General features: G+C 43.0%; 1 protein-coding gene across 3 annotated transcripts in view; it reads right to left on the bottom strand.

Annotated features, from left to right (window-relative positions):
* The window catches only part of st3gal3b (ST3 beta-galactoside alpha-2,3-sialyltransferase 3b), a 39,554-nt gene extending 28,727 nt beyond the window's left edge, over window positions 1-10,827 (bottom strand). Inside the window, exons 1-5 of one of the 3 annotated variants that reach the window (XM_070974158.1) lie at window positions 10,504-10,638; window positions 8,004-8,151; window positions 2,234-2,296; window positions 1,667-1,708; window positions 293-335 (exon numbers count right to left, since the gene is read on the bottom strand). In XM_070974158.1, the coding sequence (XP_070830259.1) occupies window positions 293-335; window positions 1,667-1,708; window positions 2,234-2,296; window positions 8,004-8,112 (257 nt within the window). In that variant the 5' untranslated portion in view covers window positions 8,113-8,151; window positions 10,504-10,638. Of the gene's footprint in view, window positions 1-292; window positions 336-1,666; window positions 1,709-2,233; window positions 2,297-8,003; window positions 8,152-10,503 lie in introns of all 3 variants that reach the window. The other 2 variants (XM_070974159.1, XM_070974161.1) reach the window with 2 other exon arrangements.
* Window positions 10,828-12,769: the final 1,942 nt, after the last annotated feature.

Genomic DNA, 12,769 nt, shown 5'->3' with positions numbered 1-12,769 from the left:
CTCCAATGAGATGCCATGTGTTTATTTGAAAAAAATCAAGTGAGATTAATCGGCCGAAGGTTTACATTTTCATGTTTAGTGTTCCCCCATTGATCAAGTGAAACCTGTATGATTAAGTGTTCAGTGGAACAAGCTGTAAAACACATCTAAACTAATGGAGTCAAAGTGTAACCGGGAATTCAGATGTTCTAAATATTACAAGTTAGAAATATCCCATGCAGCACTTGATGGAGAATGGCAAAACGTGTTGCATTAAATGACAGAAATGTTCACTAGAAAGAGATGTACTCACAGTTTTGTGTCCAGCTGCAGCAGAAAGCCCTGCTTATCATACACTGGAGGAGACAAAAACAGAGATGGAAATGACCCATTAGCACAAAGGTCACAGGGCACACAATAAAAGCAAGAAGACGCATAGCATCTTTGGAAGGATGAAACTTTATATAATTGGATCATTTGCTCTGGTCATCCAATCTACATAATATCAACTAACAGCTCAATCACTGTAGTTGTGAACAACCTGTGCATCTTTCACAGGGAAAACAATATGGCGAATGTAAAAAGAAAATAAGCATTAGAATTAAGGATTTGTGACAAACAAGCAAGGTTAGGGACAAGCCAGCCAAAACAATCTGTTGATTTTAAAATAAAGTTAGACAAGAAGTTAGAGATCACCTATGGACAACCATAGAGGGAGCCAATAGGTGCCTGATGAAGCATTGAGGTAGAAGCACAGAAAACTAGGGTATGGAGACATGAGAACTTTATTCTGAATGAGTATCTACTGTAATCTTATATTGTATAATGATGCTTACAGAGTCTGTCAAACACTGAACACATTATTAATTTCTGACTGTAAAATACAGTAGCAGCTGTCGAGCGTGACAGAGCATTAGTGGAAAGTAGGAAGAGCGTGGTGTTACTCCTGTGGTTGCTGATCTTGTCTTCACAGAGAAGCTGGAGGAGAAAGATAAAGAAAAAAGGACAATGGGAATGCGTGACAGCTGATTAGGGAAGGATCCAAGCACTGCCCTGGAAGATGGGGACTTTGCCATAGCAGCCAAGATGAGTGACCGTGTGTGTGTGTGTGTGTGTGTGTGTGTGTGTGTGTGTGTGTGTGTGTGTGTGTGTGTGTGTGTGTGTGTGTGTGTGTGTGTGTGTTTGTTTCTGTTGAGAAGCATAAAGCAGCCAGAGGCCAAGTCGAGGCAAGGGCTTGAGAGAAATTAAAGCAGCGGGGTCATACCAGTAAGATAAATGTTGGTCTGTGGAACCTTACAGTGTAATGCACCAAAACTCCTGCAGACTCCTTCACTTGCCAACCATTTGTTACTGAGCCCAGACAACAGAGGGCAGCGTTGTATCACGCTGCAGCTTCATGTGAAAGCCAATGGCTGGGCAGATGTTAAACTCCTCACTTGATGTCATGGGTACCAAATTCAGTATTTTACTACTGTAACAAGTTGAATTTACTCTGAAGAACGGAAGTTGCTGTCCATGTTGGCAACGGGTTGGCAAAGATGATTGACTATTTTTTTAAAATGCTGCTAGCGTCCCATCCCAAATGTGGCTGCTGAAGTATTGCAGGGTTTTAAAATATTTTTTTGTTTAAATGGTGGAGAAACAACAAGGATGGGTCAGGGTTCGGTTCATGGGGCCGCAGATGTACCTGAGCCTACTATTCGTCCCACGGTGATGTCCGTTTCCAACTCTGAAACACAAAATGGTCAGTTAGCACTGTTTGAGGACAGTCTGTTACGGTAGAACTGGACTTGAAAATAAAACCAACTGCAAGTGTCAGACATTACAGAGCGAGAAGAGGAAGAAGAAGAAGAGGAGGAGGAGGAGGAGGAGGAGGAGGAGGAGGAGGAGGAGGAGGAGGAGAGGTTAATAGCTTTAATCCCAGTAGGCTGAATTATAAGACTTAATCTTTATTCAAAGATGGAAAGTCCAATGAAGTGGAAAATTAAGTGCAGAGGTGCAGTGGTACATTTAAAGTTCCCCATAAGGACTGAATGAGTGAATGAGCACAAACATTTTTGGTAATAAAACAAAAACAATGATGATTGGTAGATGGAAGCGGTCAAGTGGAGATCTTTCAATCTTTCAGTGATTGATTTCATTGATTAGCAGACATTTATATTCCATGGGGGGAAAAAAGACCCAAAAAACAAAACAGCCCAGTTTAAAGTCACCCAGTATAAATGGGCAGAGTCTCAGTTCCTGGAACCAGTACCTGGAATTCTTTTCACTTCAGTCCCTTTAGTCAGGACTACAGTTGTCTCTTCTGCATCACCCTCTGAAAGCAAAAGGGGGTTAAGACACTGAAACAAGGTCATCACTGTGGAGCTGTGGAAGCAACTATTAACCATACAACTATTAACCAAGACCACAGCTCAGAATCAACTCAGAATATTAAAAAAGTATGTTTTCAACATCAGCTGCAGCACAACACAAACCGTGGCTATGCACAGAAACAGATGCACACAAAAGGCAGAAACGGACACAGAAAGAAACAAAACATCAAAGGCCTGATGTTGATCCTCCAATGTGCATCGGCCATGGCAGCAGTACCATTCACAGAGCATACTAACAACAGAGCATAAGTGTTTAAGGTTCTGAAAGAACGACACATTACACAAGGCTGTCTTTTTACAGATTTACAGAACAATGTGAAAGATTCTCACTGTTTCTTTAAACAGGTGTGACAGACCCACAGTAAATGACTGTGACTTACTCTGAAAGTGCTTAAAGTTTATTATGCCAAGATATTGGCGACAACGCGCATTTCCATTCTACTTCCCAGTTCAGATTAATCATTATCATTTGTTTTACCACACAGATAAAAAACTGAGGACCTTTAATTAAGAAGAAAGCTAGCCCACAACAAAAACCACACAGGTTATAAAACAGGAGAAAAATGTCTCTCTGCCTTCTCTCAAAATATAACATTCTGCAAAAGTAAACTGCCATAAAAAATGTGGCCTTTTACGATAAGCTGCAAGCACAACACAACCTCTTCATGTGAGGCCTTCTGGCACATCCTATTCCCCAAACCTTAAGCTCTGTTCCAGCTGAAACTCTATAGGCGGATGACCACTTGAGCTCTGAGACAAGACAAGACGATCCCTGATGTTGAAAATCAAGCTGGGGAATATTTAGGGCACGCTCCTGAGCAGCTGCTGACCTTACTGCTAATTAAGGCCTCAGAATGAATCCCACTTTGAAAGATCACATAGCTCTATATTAAAAAAAATAGCTTTTTAAAAAGACATGCACAGAGAATCACTATTACCAAACAACTGGACTGATTTCATAACAACATGATCTATTTCAGCGTTTCATCTTAGAAAAGCGGTTTGAGGTGAAATAAACGGGGTTGAGAGTTGTGGCTTGTTGGCTACTGCTGCCATGCTAGCAGCTTGGCTGGTGAACACATTTATTTTTCACCCTGCAGGTGTTAAATGAAAGTGCGATTTAACACCCTGAGGTGGTGTCCCTGTTACTATCTGCAAAGCAAACCATTAGAAGTGACTGTGCTGTTGGGAGGCTCTGAATTCAAAAGAAATCTGGCTGCGAACGGATCATACGCCTCGACTTCTGACAGAAATGTAAGATGACAGTCTCACACAAGTGTTGGCCAATCTATTTGGAACGGCTGTGTCATCGGGGGACTTGAAACACAAAACAGTCTTGAAAAAGGGATGTGGGATCTGTGTGTAAAGGGGGTCAGTCACGGAGCATGATGGGCCATGTCCACACTGCGCGGGACACATTAGAAAATCACCATTTACATGTGAAAACACTTTTCAATTAATCTTTGGAAATAAAAGTTCTCCATTGACACTGCACTGAAAGGTAAAAACAATAAGCAAAAACATGTACCATTCCTTGACATTTCCATGACAACTGAGCAAATTCCATGTGTAGATGAAATCCACCAGATGTGGCTGAGAGTTCCGAAAAATGTCCAGTGAGTGGATCTGTTTTGAAATTGTTCACTGAAGCCATTATTGGGAAAACTGATTACTCTACTTGAGTTCAGCAGTTTTAAAGCTTGATTTTCTAAACTCTTCTATTCTCCATCACTTACAGTGCATCCAATACAGCTAAACGCACAATTCAGCCGTACAAGGCCAACAAAAGTTTCTGCCATGCTGCACAGGAAACAGTGAACAAATTATTGTTTTAAGTTGTCTCACAACATGAATACAGATCAAGACCACAGTTGTATTGAGAGGCACGACCTGATATTGCCATGTGGGTGTTGCTCCTTCAACATCATAATTATGTTGTTGGCTTATTTTACACATAGCAGGACTTTGACCGATGTTTGGGTGAGCCTCCTCCCATTTGGTCAGATACTTGCGCAAACTTTTAGCTCTTTATCTTTCACCTTACTTCTTCTTCTTGTTTTATTGACGGTTAAGTTAATGACTTTTGTTCACTAGACGTTCCAGCTAATATTCCACATACTGCTATGTGCTGTGGGAATGGGGAATGTAGCAAACACATCAAACAGGCAGTTATGTCACCTGTCAATGATGCAGCAAACCTTTTTTTAGAAAGGTTAAAAATAGGGGAGATTAACGGGAAAATATTTGAACTGGAGGACAGAGGGAGAGGAGTAAAACAGTGAGGGTTGACAGGTCTGTATATGAGTGCAGTGCCTGTTCAAAGAGTGCCTGTTGCTGACTGTTTTGCCTACAGTAGTGCTGCTTACAGCTTTCTCGTTATCATCAAGCTGCAGGAGTGGAGACCCCCCGCAGTTCTAGACCCATCCCACATGGGCCACCAATATTTTTGTCCTCTTTTAAACTTTATAAACAACAAAGTAACCCAACAGTCAGAGACACAAGTGGCAGCTAACAGGCTCTTGTGTGTCAGACAGCAATTCTTCACCATGTTAACTGAGAGTACTACTGCAGCAGCTACAATGAGGACAGCTATCTACATTAGATGGAGCACAGACAGAAAAAAAACGAAGACTCTTTTGTTGAAAGAACACGGGTGAAGTGAACAGGGGCCCCTCATCACTCCAGCCTCACAAGAGTCAAACATCCACTCCAGCTGACAGAGGAATGACAACGGTCACATGAACCTACTTTGAAACTGACACTCCAAGGTAGCCAGCAAGGCTGAGTCATGAGATAAAACAAATGCTGCCTCTGGCTATTGTTTAAAAAAACCGACAAGAATTGAACACAAAAAAAAGAGAAACTGAACAAAACATGAGCAGAATTAACACTATTCTGATCAGTGACCACAAGTGTTATTACTTAAACAATTCTGGATAAACATGCATATAACATGGCTAAAGAAGAAGAACAGGACAGGACACACACCCTCTGAATGTAGTGATCATCTGGCGGATCTGCATACAGCAGCTGGTTAAACCCAGGTCCTGTCACAGCCCCTCAACACACACACACACACACACACACACACACACACACACACACACACACACACACACACACACACACACACACACACACACACACACACACGGCAGACTTGCTGAAAATGCCACTACGATCCATATTAATAATCACTTTTTACATTTTTTCAACAGTTTTCAATATCAACTGAGGTTTCATATCCCCGTACATCTCAGAGTCAGACTTCAAGAGCCCTTTAAATAAACATACACTACTGCTCTCAAGCAATGAATACATGTTAGGGATAAAAAAAGGTACATAATAAATACAGAGATGCTCTGAATGATGTACATTAAGAGCAGGGCATAAGCCTCTGTGTGTTCCATTTGTCCCTATGGCAGTGACTGAGTCTCTAACACTGTAAATGAAGAATGAGGAAGAGAGATTATCCAGATTTGATCCTCTCAGTGAGACAGCATAGCTGAGCTGATTGGGTCGGATGGCAGGAGAGACCATCCGCATGCTCATCTTTCCCCTCTGACCATCTTTAAGCCAAACATCTGGCACCACAGTAATGCAGAAAGCCAATATCTCTCACTGCAATCAAAGCTCGCCTCCTTTTGCTTTGAGCTGCAGAGTACATAGCTTGAGGAATTTCTGGGAAATGGACCACAGCAAATGTTCATGAGGCACACTGTCAGTGATGCAGCACTCAAAAAGACAACATTTTTTGCAATATTGAAAAGAAATGTTTAGTTTAGTCACATATATAAACTATATAAAAATGTAGAGTGAAATTTGGACTCATTGACACTGAGCAGTTTTCTGCAGCCACCATGATGAGGACAAACCGCAACAGTTTCCTTTCACACAGTAGTGGAGCTGAATTCTTCTATCTGATTGGGTATTGTCTTTCCACAGTCACACAGTTCTGTTACGATAAAGTTTCATGTTCAAATATAGCAGAGCACTTTGACAGACAGAAAATCAATGCTCGCAGTACTGGCGCCTGGCACATAAGAAAAGGGAACTTTGAAATCCCATTTCTCCTCACGGTGAGACCAATGTTGGAGAACAGTGAAAAGAAAGTATGACACCACGGAAAAAAAGCGGTCTCAGAGATGGGAGTTATTTTGACGTGTAATGTTGTCTCCATTGCCCGACTGCTTTACAGAAATATTACTTGGTCCTGTTAAGGCAAATTGCCAGAGCAGATAAAGGAGTGAGATACGTGGCTGAACTGAGCTTCCAGCAAATATTCCTGTTGACAATAGTACAAGAAGAGTCAGGTGCTGATAACTGGCACTGAGGATGGAGTGGTGTGAATTGATGGGCCCTCAGTCGTAGCTTCAACGTGCCATCCTGAATGCACACCAGAAGCATAATACTTAAGATCAGTGCTGCACATCATGACCGTATCTTTGCATCACACAGACAGCAGTCAAACATTTCTCTGTCTACTTAATAATAATCGCACAACAAAATGTAACATTGCGGCTAGTGAGAAGATATCAAGGACATAACAGAAGGGTGTTTCACATTTCAAAGATTTTACACTTTAGATAACATGCTGTCCCTCTAACTGGGCTCTCAATCTGGTTCAGAACACTGACTTTTGTGTTTTCTGTGCCAAAGGCTGTTCCATGAGAATGTTTTCGTACAAAATACACTCTGTAGGGGGCACAGGCAAGAAAGTTTCAAGTTCGTTAAAGAGAAATCTTCTAGCCCCCTCTGCTGGATTTTGACAGCTGTTTCAGGGCGCCCACACAGTATGACATCAACCCCCCCCATCAGTTTGCAGTTTGACTACATATTTTGCCTTAAGAAATATTTCTTGGTGAGCAGTACATAAACATCCAGGTCTGCCATCATTACTTTTCTAAATATGGACTCAAAAACTCATGATATCCAAGATCAAAAGGAAAACACACTGAGTCATAACCAACACCCAAATGTACCAGGCGTATATTTAAGCAGAAAATGGAAGTGCCTTCTCAGCATATTATAAAGGGCATTGCAAAACGGCATTTCAATTTTTGTGAATTAGGGTTTCATCATCTTCCTGTGGAAAGTGCCATTTCTTCCCATCTACAACAGCAGATGAGAAAATAAGCAGGCTGTTTTAACACAGTCAGAAAAGGTTTTGGTCTATTTGGTTAACACAAAGATGTCCTCAATGTACCCGAGGTAGATAGCTGTAATAGATAGCTGATTTTCATCTGTGGGACAACCCACAGCAGCAGCAGACATAGAGGAACTAGCACCGGGTGCACAAGAAGATCTGATTAAACTCTCCGCACAACATCCGCTGCTTTGGTGAAGTGAAAGACAAACTAATTTAATACCAGAGAGAGACAGACTTTGAGGCACCAGCACACAGTTTGACATACTAACCAGCAGAAAGGAAAAAAAAAGTTCAAAAAACCATAATGAAATAGACGCACAGTTAACGCAGTCAGCACAGAACGGAAGACAGCAAAACAGAGACAGGCTTCAAACAGATTTCCTCAAGAATACAGATTTTAAAAAATATGTGTAGGTTTCAAATGGACTATGGGCTATGACAGATGGATGATCAGGTGATGAATCGATGTTACAAACAGTCAGATTGGAGGTGTCACTTACGAGGCTTCTGGCCCCACACGTGTAGATGGAGCTTCCCAGAGGAGTAGTAAATAAAGCCCAGGACCAGCATGGGGCACAGGACGAACAGCAGCTTGTGTGTGGGCTTCATGATCTTCAGTCATTCACATGGCACCATCCAGGTCATCACCTGAAATGACAAGAGGGAACAGGGACATGATATTTACACTTCCCATGAGAGAAATCTGTCAGCAGCAAGGAAACAAAACTGACCAACGCAGCAAGGCAATGACATAACCTGAGAGGAGAGAACACACACGCACAGGGAGGGAGTGGGCATACAGGGAAAAGGCAGAGTCAAAGCTGAAGACAGGTTGGAGGTAGATGGATGATTGAGAGGTTTAGAAACAGCAGAAAATATAATGTAGGCAAAGACAGTCTGACTCCACCAGGGTTGAATCTGACATCTCTTCCCTTGGCTACACGCACAACCCTTTGTCCTTGAGGAAATATTCAATCATGTCTGGAGGACAGTCTCTAAAGGCGATAGAAATTAAAAATAAGAAGAATTTAAATTTAATTTAAAAACTTAAGTGGGGAGCCTCAATAGACTTGTTTTAAAGCAGAAAGTGGGGTTTGAGGTTTTGTGGTCATTTTGTTTTGGGAAATAGCTCTTAGTGGTGATGACAGCAATGCACTTCTACTTATCAGTCATCTAAGCAGTTAACTGCAATGTTCATAACCACACCTTCAGTGCTGAAGAAGCGTGGCAGCTCTATGACGAAGGGGGTAAGTGTCACCCAGTCATTGTTCTTACACATAAAAAATTACGGTTAATCTCACCTGCCAGTGATCAAACTGCCTCAGACACACAGGACCTAGATGTGGACTGCCTACATTAGACATGTATTAAAGGCAGCTACACATGCCATACTCCATGCAGTGAATCATGTCTACAGTAAATGTCGCCTGACAGCAGACAAGACAACCCATTAGTCATCTCTTTGTCTGTGTGGTCTGATTTCTGTTTTGAACAAACTCTGCTAATTAGCTTGTGTCATGTGTGGACTGTAACCGCAGCACTGTGCAACTCTTCCCAACGTCAATCAGTTTTGTATCTTTGCATAATCTACAGCTTTCATTAAAAACAGATCCTGCTGGAAGACGACGCGCCATGCAGAATTTCTCAGATGTGACATGTTTAGTAAATATATATATGAAATTCTTTCTGGGGCATCTCTGTTTCATTGTGGGAGCAGCTTGAGCAGACTGTGAAGTAGAGAGGAGCTCAGATAACACCGTGATACCTCTGCAAAACCATGCACTTGAAAGGAGAGGCCAGATGCTATCTGCCAGGTTCAATGCACAATTTATTGCGATTAATATTACATTTTTAATATTGAGAATGTTAACTGCCAAACTGCCAGGAGGTAAGACTGATCAATCCCATCGACTAGGTTTAGAAAACATGAACTCAAATTTAAAACATCGACCCTGGAATACTTTGAACAGCATTCACTGTACGGGTCAGTGTGTCCACATGCAGGTACCCTCCCCACCTGTGCAACTCTCTGGAGTTCAGCAAAACATGGGGTTAATATCCCATTTCTACATTTCACTGTCCCACTCTATCCAACTAAACAGAAATTAAGTCAGATTCGTGGCAATAAAGGAGAACAGGACAGCAGAAAAATGTTTAACCACGACAGACCCTCAGAGCGGCGGTTTAACCAGCCCACCACATCAGTCTCTTACTGGTTTCAGCAGCAGCCCTGCCGGCCCCCACATTTCCCCTCATTTCTTATGCACGGTGGCCAAAGCGTTGAGTTTCAGGCCATGTCGAGGGTTCGGTCTCTGCTTTCACTTGAGAGCCGTGTCGTTTCATGTCGCCTTGCTAACTACGTGACTGGTTGACGGTGAAGGAAGTTCAGGAGCTAACAAGGCAAACATAACGGAACTTTGTCCCGAAATTCAACGCTATACCTCACTGTCCGCACATACAACGTCTGCTTAATGATTACCTGTGGGTCCATTTTACTTGAAAAAAGGTCCGTTTGCACGGAAGTTGTGAAAAGTAAAGTACGAACATAACTAACGGTCACCAGATATTAACATATAACGGAAGCACGACAGAGAATAACGGCTAATCGTTACCGTTAGCTTGGGTTAGCCGTTCGCTATGCTAACAGCGCTACGTTGGCATAGTGGGAAATTTGCCTTGATCCCGTCGGCAGGCCTGCAGCGGAACAACGCACCGCTGGTTGGGGGGATTTTGTGGCAAGACGTGGGCTTATATACAGCAGCAAGCGCAATCAGAGGGTGAAACAGTCCACATATGTAGGATATGCATCGGTATGTTAACAACACCGACTGTAGAAAAGTCTGACAAGAGAACAATGCTGAGGTATAATCCGGCTGAGGTTAGGAGGACCCTGGACCACCGGTTCGCCTAAAATAACCACCACCATCATTGTCGTGTAAAACACGGCGCAGTAACGTCTCATGGCCATTTCCAGTTGATTTGGAGAATTGCGGGCATTACCTTTGCTTTTCCTCCGAGTCCTCGGGGTCAGACACAATAGCAGCCTTAGTGTAAAGACAAGACTGGCCGATAAAACGACCGCGTTCTCCCTCCTCTCCAAGCCATCGTGATGAAATCCGTGAAAGTACCCCTGCTCTGTAAACACAGGACGACCACTGCTGACTGCTGTTTCCCCTGCTGTCTCACCAGCTCTACTTCGCATCAAGACTGGCACGATGAAAAAGCACCCCCCTCCATCAACATGACCACCACGAGCAGCAGCAGCAGCAGCCTGCGGGTCTTCGGCTATACAGTGTGTCAGAGTCGGTCACATGAGGCGTCTCTGAATTGTGATGCCCCCTCCTGTTTTAGCAGAGCTAAATTGAACTCGCCTACTCATCTGGTTCTTCGCGTGCTGGTCCTCTCTGCTCGTCAGCTGTTCGCATCGCAGTGTGGCTGGGTTTGCTTTCGCACATACACAGATCTCGATCAGCCTCCACCCAGATGTAACGGTCCTTGCTCTGCAGCAGTGGGAGAGGTGCAGTAATGTGTAGCCCAGGGCTTGTTGAATTTCTGCCCCACGCTGTAATGGTATGTGCATGCTCAGCACTATTCTTTGATTGACTGTACAGGTGTGAGACACGTTTCTATCCATCAGGCATGGTTGAATTTGTTGAAATCCAAAGACCTAACAGGTTATTAGTGGGGGGAATGTAGTCTATAGGTACATTCCCAGCATAACATCCTGAATGCCTTTGGTTGGAGTGCTTTGTCTTTTAATACTTTTCTCTTCCACTCTTATTTAGACACTGGTTCCCCATGGTCTGTCCTTATCTGCATCCATCCAGTCTACCAGTCAGCCAACCAGCAGTGAGCATGTTTGGTGGCTCTGAACTGGTTTGCACTTCTTATCCTAAAATATTTGGCTCCAGTTATCCATCAGAGGACAACAAATAACCATTACTTGCACCAGTGTAAGCTCTTTTGCTCCATGATAATGATCACGCTCCTGCCCACAAGCCATAAGTGCTCACCAAGCTGTTTGTCACCGGGTGTTTTGTGTATTGCATTTGCGTATTGTGTGGTTGCGTGGTTTCTACTGTCATCATGATGTCAGAGAGCCCAGGTGAATAGCAGGAATCACTTCTGCATACTGACTGCGGTGTCAGGAAGAAAAAAACATGACATTTACATGGGAATTTATGAAAAAAGAGATCGAGTTTCCAGTTTCAAGTATGAAAAGTTCTGAAGGTTCCTCCCATTCACTTCAACTCTTCTGTCATAACACAATATTTGCTCTCCTGGCAACCGTTCCGGTTTTTAGATACTTCAATCAATATTCTTTAAGCTTAAAATGGAAATGCTTTAATTTTTGGTTGGAATGAGACCTGCCCTTTTAGAAAGGTTGTTGTCTCAGTTAAACCACATACTGCTGTCACTAATATTATTTCAGTGGAGAGTAATGAAACACTGAGGCCTTCCTTTGCAATTAATCACTGCACGTGAAATATTCGCGTGAACACAAGCTCGTGTGTGTCTGTCAATCTCATTGAGAAGCCTAAGCACTCAAACGAAGAGCAGGCTGAAGAGATGGTGTGAGACTCACACGCCGATCTTCCCACAAATGTGAACATGTTTATCAGACTTCTAAGAATAGGAATATGACATGAATAATCGAATGACTTATCCTCAGGCCTGGCTCTGTAGACCTTGTGTCTGGATGCTCACAGCAGATTGTTGTATGGCAGCAGATCCATAGTCCTGTCCTTCGCACCTGCTCGGGTTACTCTGTTAATTCAGTTTTCCTCTCGGATCTTGCGTCCTATTTGTGCCCTGACATTCACGAGGCCTCATATCCTACATAAGCAGTTGTTGGGCTGCGAGCCAAAGTAGAGGGTGGGAGGGTGGGAGCGGGCTGTCTTCCATTTTTTGCCCTGCAAAGAGTGTGGCCGAGTAGCATACTGATCTATTAATATTAAATCAAGCAGGAAATACAATCTGCTCACTGACTACTCTCCATCTGGGGTCAGGAGATTAGCAGGAGGCAGGAGAATAAAATACATACACAAATAGGCACACATGCACACACACACACACACACACACACACACACACACACACACACACACACACACACACATGCACACAAGCCTATTGAGGGATCCTTGGATATATGTGCTCACCAAAGCTGGGATGGGGCTTTGAGCTGGAAGCACTTCATGGCCATTAGCAGATAGATCATTCATTTTAATCACACTAGCAAGAGGTAATGATCAATGTCCACCAA

Source organism: Chaetodon trifascialis, chromosome 11, assembly GCF_039877785.1.
Source record: "Chaetodon trifascialis isolate fChaTrf1 chromosome 11, fChaTrf1.hap1, whole genome shotgun sequence".
Taxonomy (NCBI): Eukaryota; Metazoa; Chordata; class Actinopteri; order Chaetodontiformes; family Chaetodontidae; genus Chaetodon; species Chaetodon trifascialis.
The sequence above is the reverse complement of the archived record's forward strand: the minus strand, read 5'-3'. Positions and strand labels throughout refer to the sequence as shown.